Source organism: Garra rufa, chromosome 17 (genome assembly GCF_049309525.1).
Source record: "Garra rufa chromosome 17, GarRuf1.0, whole genome shotgun sequence".
In the NCBI taxonomy this organism is placed as follows: Eukaryota; Metazoa; Chordata; class Actinopteri; order Cypriniformes; family Cyprinidae; genus Garra; species Garra rufa.
The window spans coordinates 35,983,028-35,992,314 of record NC_133377.1 but is presented as its reverse complement, the minus strand read 5'-3'; the positions used below and the strand labels follow the sequence as shown (position 1 = coordinate 35,992,314).

The following is a 9,287-nucleotide window of genomic DNA, read 5'->3' as shown; positions in this document are numbered from 1 at the left end:
AAAAACTTTTAAAAACAAAAATGGAAAAAAAATTATTTGAATATTTTCTTAAGTTGAAATTTAGGTGTTAGAGTTGGGGACAGCCACATTCCTATTGAAAGTACCCACTAAATGGTGATTTTATATATATATTAAGCTTACTAATATTTTAAATACTATTGTGGGTTTCAAAGCGTTCTATTACCTAAATGCTTTTTAAATGTGTTTTTTGATTGAGCAGTTTGCACCAATTCTGTAGAATACCCCATATAGGCCTAAACTAAGATTTGTCTCATAAAATGTAATACTTTAGCAATTAAATATAATTATCTTTTCTGCCATGACTTGACTTTACACAAAGTCGTGTGATCTGTAGATATGCCGTTTTGGTCAGTTGATCGAAATGTTCTGTTTACTCTGAGGGTACATAACCACAGCAGAACGACTGTATACAGCAATAAACGTCGCAGCGTTTGATTTATTCGCCATAGTTAAAGTTTAAAAGGCATCTTGAGGAATTCTACTGATTTTTCTGTACGGCACACAAAGGACTCGTACACTGCTTTCGACAGCTGCCGGAGAGATCCTGATGTGAGAGATAAGGTGGGAGGAATTGTGTGGTGTGATAGCGCTTTGATTTACCAGCGATTATAGCAGCACCTCTCACCTCCCATCATGCACTGAGAAAGCGTCTAATTTTGGGCCCAGAGAGAACGCACGCTCCGCACACTTACTGGCAGCACATATGGGAAATACAAGAAACTGGAAAAAGAAAAAAAGACTTCGGCAACATGGTTATTTGCAAACAGTAGCTGTTAAAAAGTCATGCACACAGATGTGAATACTGAGTGTGTTAGTGCAAGTGTAAAGAGGTTATTACAGCAAATAAAACCATAAAAATACATTTTTGTTACTTGAAATAAACACTACCTGAAAATAGGATTTAAAAAAAAAATCATTACCATCTTTCCATTTTCATTGTTTAACGTAACTAAAACTGTTCTACTCGATGTACCAAAACGACAACCTAAAATTGAAATAAAAATGAATAAAAACTGTATAGAAATTAAAAAGCCAAACACAATAAAATTAAACCTTAAAAATGTCAAACTAATTAAAAAAAAAAAAAAAAGGAAAACTTTTTCAAATGATACTAAAATATCACTATTTTCAGTATATAAAACAAGTGTGCAAATATACTTTGTCACCATCACCAATAAAACCAATGGATGTGTTGAAAATCATCATGTGATACAGAAACTCGGCAAGAAAGGATGGAAGTTGACATTTTTTAATTCAATTTTTTAATTCACCCCAGTCATGTGACGAGGTCAGCCGGCCACACTATGTCATGCACACACAACAAATAAGACAAACAAACGAATTTAAATGCTCATTGCAAGCTTTCCCAATAAAGGCAAAAACATTAAACAAGTATGTTGTTCTGACAGTCCAGAGTTTGAATCCGTATCCTGATGGATCCCCTTCTTAAATCGGACAGGGTCACACAGATTGTTTGATGCAGCGGGATCCTAAAAGATCCCTTGATAACGCATTCTATTGCAGAAAGAGATTATTGTAGAAATGAATACAGAGCAACATGTGGTGATTATTGTGAATAATCATATTTAAGCGGCAGCGTGATTCACACTGCTGTGGGTGGACAGACAGATTTAATAGTGCAATATTCCTGTAGCATTAAGATAAAAATATAGTAGCTGAGAGTAAACAAATGAGAAAGAGATGGTCAAAACAACCATGCTTTTCTGCTGAGAGATGACATAAAAATACAAATGCAAAACTGCGATAGACAATCCAAAATGAAAATTTGCTTAAAATGTACTCACCCTCAGGCCATTCAAGATCTAGGTGAGTTTGCTTCTTCATCAAAACAGATTTGGAGATATTAAGCATTACATCACTTGCTCACCAATGGATCTTCTGCAGTGAATGGGTGCCGTCAGAATGAGAGTGCGAACAGCTGATAAAAACATCACAATAATTCACACAACTTCAGTACATCAATTAACATATTGTTAAGTGAAAATCTACATTTTGTAATAACTTCATTAAGAACCAAACCACAAGTTCTCTATTCTTATGGAAGCCTGTTTAATTGCGTAATTGCGACATTTTATTTAACAGTTCTGACTTTTTTCTCAGAATTGCGTGATACAAACTGGTAATTCTGACTTTCTCAGCACTGAGATAAACTTGCAATTCTGACTTTTTCTCAGAACTGAGAGATATGCAGTTCTGACTTTTTTCTCAGAATTGAGTCATACAAACTCATAATTCTGACTTTTTCTCAGAACTTAGAGATATAAACTCACAATTCTGACTTTTTCTCAGAATTGAGTCATACAAACTCATAATTCTGACCTTTTCTCAGAACTTAGAGATATAAACTAGAAATTCTGACTTTTTCTCAGAACTGTGAGATATAAACTCACAATTCTGACTTTTTCTCAGAACTTAGAGATATAAACTAGAAATTCTGACTTTTTCTCAGAACTGTGAGATATAAACTCACAATTCTGACTTTTTCTCAGAACTTAGAGATATAAACTAGAAATTCTGACTTTTTCTCAGAACTGTGAGATATAAACTCACAATTCTGACTTTTTCTCAGAACTTAGAGATATAAACTAGAAATTCTGACTTTTTCACAGAACTGTGAGATATAAACTCACAATTCTGACTTTTTCCTCAGAACTTTAAAATATAAACTCACAATTCTGACTTTTTTTTCAGAATTGCATGACAAACTTGCAATTCAGACTTTTTCTCAGAACTGTGAAATATAAACTTCAATTCTGACCATTTGTTTTCTCAGAACTTTAATATAAACTTACAATTCTGACTTTTTTTTCTCAGAATTGCGTGATACCTGACTTTTTCTCAGGACTGTGAGATATAAACTTGCAATTCTGACTTTTTCTAAGAACTGTGAAATCTAAACTTCAATTGACTTTTTTTTCTCAGAACTGAGATATCAACTTAAAATCTGACTTTTTCTCAGAACTTTGAGATAAACTTAAAGTTCTGAGGAAAAAGTCAGAATTGTAAGATATAAACTCGCAATTCTGACTTTTTTCCTCAGAACTTTGAAATATAAATTCACAATTCTGACTTTTTCTCAGAACTTTAAGATAAACTTGCAATTCTGACTTTCTCAGATTGTGATATAAACTCGCAATTCTGACTTTTTTTTCCCCAAACTGAGATATAAACTGGCAATTCATACTTTTTTCTCAGAGTTGTGAGACATAAATTTGCAATTACGAGTTCAGTTATGAGGAGAAAAAAGACTGATGTTCTTAGAATTTGAGTGAGTTTATATCTCACATTTCCAACTTAACACGCTATTTTGAGTTTATATCACACAATTATGAGAAAAAGTCAGAATTACGAGACACAATTTGCAATTGCAAGTCTTGACTTCATTTCTCAGAATTGCAAGTTTACATCTTGCAATTCTGACTGTATAACTTGCAATTGCGATCACACGATTCTGAGAAAAAAAAGAAAGACAGTTTATATTTCACAATTCTGACTTAATTTCTCAAAATTGGGAGTTTATGTGACAATACTGAGAAAAAAGTCCGAATTGCGAAATGCAAATGCACAATTGTGAGAAAAAAAAGTCTGAATTATGAGATAAAAAGCTGCAATTAACTTTTTAATTTTTTATTCCGTGTCGGAAATGGGCTTACATTTTTATTATTGTTTCCTCCAGTGAGAGAACAACAGGGGATGAACTTTTCCACTGTAGGAAGTGCTTTTATGAAATATGGACTCAAATTTTAGCCAAAAGTGATGGTTTAAAGTTAAAACATCTTGATGGATTCGTTTCTAACGAACACAGCTTTTTGCTACACAAGACATTAATTGATGGACTGGAGTCGTGTGAATTACTTGTAGATTATTGTGATGTTTTTATCAGCGCTCATTCTGACGGCACCCATTCACTCCAGAGGATCTATTGGTGAGCAAGTGATATAATGCAAAATTTCTCCAAATCTGTTCAAATTTTCCATTTTTGGGTCAACTATTCCTTTAGTTCCTGTTTAATATAACTGTTGTTAAATGATATCTCTCTTGTAAATTATTTAAAGTGAACTGATATGCATTTTGATACACATGATTTGTCAGTGTCCCTCCACAGCAGTGGAACTAATGCCAGTCATAAGCTTATTACATTTCATCTAGTCCATACATACAAGCTCATCTGTCTGAGTAATTATCATCAGGCTATTACATATAGAATGCAAGTACAGTTTATGGACGTAAAATACATGTTATTCTGTCCTGACCCCAGGAGCCATCATGTACATACATGGGTTAAAGTGAAAACCAATAGAAACGGGCAAATAAAGCTATAATTGTTGTGCTAGTGAAACAACGGACGCATTTCAGACAGTGTTCACGCTAAAATATATGCTTGTGCATCGTTTGGGCGGCGGCGGCGGCATTCGTGAGGATTAGTTGCTTTGGTTTTATTTGATGTAATGTTTTCCATGTGTTGCTTTGATAACAAAGTCTTTTAATTTGTTTGCTTCTATATCTGAATATGAATTTGAGTATGTGCCTTAATGAAATACAAACTCCACATTTGAAAGATACCCCTTCAAGGCACATACAGTATGCTGAATGCTGTAAAAATGGGAATACATCTGAGTTTAAAATATGCCTTTGTAATTTGTCAAGGATATAACTACTTACAATATATTCACTGTACAATATTAGAAAATGGTAGCGATTTACATAAATTTACATGAGCGCTGCAACATATGCTGTGAAATCCACAATGTCAGACGTCAAGTTGATTGGTATTAGAAGGGTGAGCTGTTTGAGCCTGAAACCGCTTCCCGCTGCCAGACTCGGAAATTGACTAAAAGAGTGCATGGGAGCGCTGGAGTCCCTCGGGAATGTCTCTCATTAATTAGTCTTGTCTGAAACTGAATTACTTTAGCGGGCACTTTGGGCTTTGCATACCTCAGTGATCCACATCAAGACAATTATTCAAGATTATTTTTTAAGAAAACACCGGCAAGGGTCTGGTCTGAACGTCACTTACCACCTAAAATGTTTGGGTAATTTAAGCAACTGATTCATTGTGTCTCATCTGGTCAACTGCATATGAATCTTTGATTTTAGATGAAAACTTCACCACTCTAAATTCTTCTGATTTGATCAACAGAACTGAAATGTGACCCTGGACCACAAAACCAGTCATAAGCAGCACGGGTATACCTGTAGCAATAGCCAAAAATACATTGGATGGGTCAAATTATCGATTTTTCTTTGATGCCCAAAATCATTAGGATATTAAGTAAAGATCATGTTCCATGAAGATATTTTGTAAACTTTCACCATAAATATCAAAACTTAATTTTTGATTAGTAATATGCATTGCTAAGAACTTCACTTGGACAACTTTAAAGCCGATTTTCTCAATATTAAGATTTTTTTTGCACCCTCAGACTCCCAAATTTCAAATAGTTGTATTCCAGCCAAATATTGTCCTATCTTAACAAACCATACATCAACAGAAAGCTTATTCAGCTTTCAGATGATGTATAAATCATCCAAAAATTGACCCTTATGACTGGTTTTGTGGTTCAGGATCATAAATTAGAGACCAACTCTCAATTAAAACTGGTGAATTGAAAAGGACGTTGAATCTTATCACACAGCCTTCTACATTCATTTAAAAAAAATAAAAAATCCCTTTGCGATGTTATTTTATTGGTTAGTTATCGTCAGAGTTGGAGACTTGAAGACCCATCAAGACCACTTAAACGTTGCATTGCTCCATCTAGGTCCTTAAAGGAGAAGTTCACTTCCAGAATGAGAGTTTCCTGATAAATTTCCTTTAAAAAAAGAGCTTTTTAAGGAAAACATTCCAGGAATTTTCTCCATACAGTGGACTTCAATAGTGGCCAATGGGTTAAAGGTCCAAATTGCGGTTTTATACAGCTTCAAAGTGCTCTACATAATCCCAGCTGTGGAATAAGGGTCATTTTCTTAAAAAAAAAAAAAAAAAAAAAAAAAAAAAAAAACATAAAATTATATACTTTTTAACCACAAATGCTCATCTTGCACTAGCTCTGCTATTTCAAATTGGAAAAGTCACACCTGGTTTGATCGTCAGTGTACTTCGGTCAAAAAAAAAAAAAAAAAAAGTAGGGTATGGCGAAAAACTCCTCTCATTCTCTCCTCCAACTTCAAAATTGCCCTACATCATTGTTTTATCTTTGTTTGTAAAGTGCGTTTGAACTTTCTTGGCACGTTTGCTTTGTAAACATTGGTTCTGTACTTTCACCTACGTAATGCGTGAGGTGGAGCATTTGTGGTTAAAAAGTATATAAATTTGTATTTTTTGTTAGAAAATGACTGTTCGTTTCGCTAGATAAGACCCTTATTCCAAGAATGGGATTGTGTAGAGCCCTTTGAAGCTGCATTGAAACTCCAACTTGGCCCTTCAGCCCTTTGGCCACCATTGAGGTCCACTATATGGAGGGAAATCCTGGAATGTCTTTCAAAAACCTTAATTTCTTTTCTACTGAAGAAAGAAAGACATGAACATCTTGGATGAAATGGGGGTGAGTAAATTATCAGGAAATTTTTATTCTGGAAGTGAAGTACTTCTTTTAGATCTTTAAGAATTCTTAATCTCAAGAAAATTCAACAAGGTGTCTTCATGATTACAGAAAATTAGCAAAATGTCTACGTCTATGTACGTAAAATGGACAAACTCATACTTGGACAGGTATTGGTCTGGATCTGGGCCTTAAAGCATCAAGTCTTGGTGTGGGTCTTGTAGTGTCTGGTCTTGACTCCAACTCTGGTTTATTGGATGATCCTAACTGTAACACAGATACTTGGATATTATATCCAGTTTAGCTTTAGTTTAAAAATCGAAAAGTGAAATGATTGCTTTTATATCAGAAATGCAATTTGTTTAGTGAACATAAACACTCCCTACAAAAGCAGAGAATAAGAACTGTTGAATACGTCCAGACCATTCCTAAAAGAGATGCACTATGTTTTTCAATCAACATCCGAGCAATTTTTAGGCCTGTGAGATACTCATTTGCAGGGCATCCTCTGAAGACATCAAAGTGTAAAATACATAAATAACTGTCTTTATTGATGCATTTAAATAAGTCTCATTCAAATAAATGCCATGGTTATGGTAGAGAGAAAAGCAATCATTGCTAGGGTTAGCATACATTATACATTGATTGTTCACAATGGAATAATAGTCGTGCTGTCGTTTATATAAATAACGATGAATGACAATCATCCGCGATGCCGTTACGTTCCCATTCATGAGGCCCTGTTTAAGTGGATGTTTCATTTCAAAAACTACTTTTAAAGGAATATTTGCTTTTAATATCGGATCCAGTGCTATCGCTTCGCCTCAGTATACGCATATCAGTTTGAACAAAGCACATGCAATTATTCTCCTCACACAACCGACTTCTGCTGGCTCTCATCTGTCACCTCTAAATTCGCACTTGGAAAGTCTCTACATACATGTATAATTTACAGAAAACCTTCGGTCGAAATTAAACAAACAAACGGGAAACAAAAAGGCTAACGGAAATGATGACGCACATCAAACGACAACTAATGCACATGCTATGGTTGGCAACAATATTTTGGCATGATGTGAATCGAATGTCTTATTTCTCTTAAATAGAATTGCTTATAGAAAACAATACCTGATACTGTGTAGTCCTTTTCAAATCAGTTTTATCGTTACTTCTCCTTCATGGTGTGGCACTTGAATCTTAAGAAAGAACCAGAGGTTGCTCACCGTTTGATAAAACGCACATTTTCACACGTCCCTTAAAAAATTATATATATATATTTATCTCCCTCTGTATTATTCAAAACACAAGTGCGCATCGTCTGATAAGATATCAGGATGGTGTATTATTATATCCAAATCCACTTGGGTGCTGCTCAAAAGGTCGAAGGCGGCCCAGACGATGTTTTCTGCAAAAATAGATATCCATGCTTCATGCTTTTTAACCAAGTTCCAATATATCCACCGAGCGATCAAATGTCCTGCCGGTCCAACGTCAGCCAGAAAATGACGGAAAAAGTGCCGGAATGAGGTTTGGTAGAGCAGCAGCATTGGATATGTGTGTTCAGCGATTGCCGTCGGGTCTCAGATGGACTTGCGTCGTCTCATGAGCCGGAGGTTTTCTGTGAAGCTGTGCAGCCCAGGCGAAACGGAGCTGATGGGGGAGGGAAGGAAGCTGTTTTTCAGCGTGCTCGGCGAGATCTCCTCTATGCGGTAGGACACCGTTGAGTGGTAGTGATGGTACTGATGAGGGCTCAACTGGGAGCCGAATGAGTTCTGGTGTGGAAACGCGCTGCCGGCGTTTCCTCCTCCCATTCCCAACCCGAGGCCAACTGAGCTCCCGAACTCGTGCGAGTGGTAGTGCATGCAGGAGCAAACGGACTGGAGATCGGTGACCTCGGATCTGTAGCGCTGCTGTTGCTGTTCTCGCCTCCGTCGACTCCTCTGCAGCGTGTCCTCCTGAATGTGGATGATCATGCTACTGCGGTTCCCCGCCAGGGAAGCCCTCTCCTCAGCGTCCCGCCGCTCATCCTCGCTGTTCATGGTCAAGAAGCGTAGTACCACAAGGTTAAGAAAGGCCCCGATGACGGTCAGCCCCACTAGGATGTACATGAAGCTGAACGCCACATAAAGGGGCTTTCTCTGCAAAGCTTTGTTCTTCTGCAGGGCCACAAAGTCCCCAAACCCAATGGTGGTGAGAGTTATGAAACAATAGTAATACGACTGAAAGAAACTCCAGTCCTCGTAATGGGAGAAAGCCGCCGCGCCGATGCAGAGCGTTCCCATGCAGGAGAAGAAGCCCACGGTCACCATGTTCTCCATGGAGACTTCCGTGATGCGCATCCCGCAGCACTTCTTAATGCGCTTCAGCATGTACTTCACGAAGGTGTTCATCCTCTCGCCAAGGCTTTGGAACATCACCAGCGTCAGAGGGATCCCAAGCACCGCGTAAAACATGCAGAAGGCCTTTCCAGCATCTGTGCCTGGAGCCGCGTGGCCATAACCTGAGGAGACCAAAGAGACCAGTGATTAGATCAAAGATGACAGCAAACAACAAAAAACTGAGTGTGCTGAGAATACTGCTGGTTAAAGATCTGGGCTGGTCACCAAATGTTGCAGGTGTGAAACAACACCTGGGTTTTTAACTTGTTTTACAGGAAAAAAAATAATTATGCATTATGCATTTTTCACAAATTAATGCCACTGG

General features: G+C 37.0%; 1 protein-coding gene across 1 annotated transcript in view; it reads right to left on the bottom strand.

Moving 5' to 3' along the window:
* Positions 1 to 7,165: 7,165 nt before the first annotated feature.
* LOC141289393 (potassium channel subfamily K member 9-like) overlaps positions 7,166 to 9,287 on the bottom strand; it is a 45,153-nt gene continuing 43,031 nt past the window's right edge. The window contains exon 2 of the mRNA XM_073821495.1: positions 7,166 to 9,084. Within this exon, the coding sequence (XP_073677596.1) occupies positions 8,165 to 9,084 (920 nt within the window). The 3' untranslated portion in view covers positions 7,166 to 8,164. The remainder of the gene's footprint in view (positions 9,085 to 9,287) is intronic.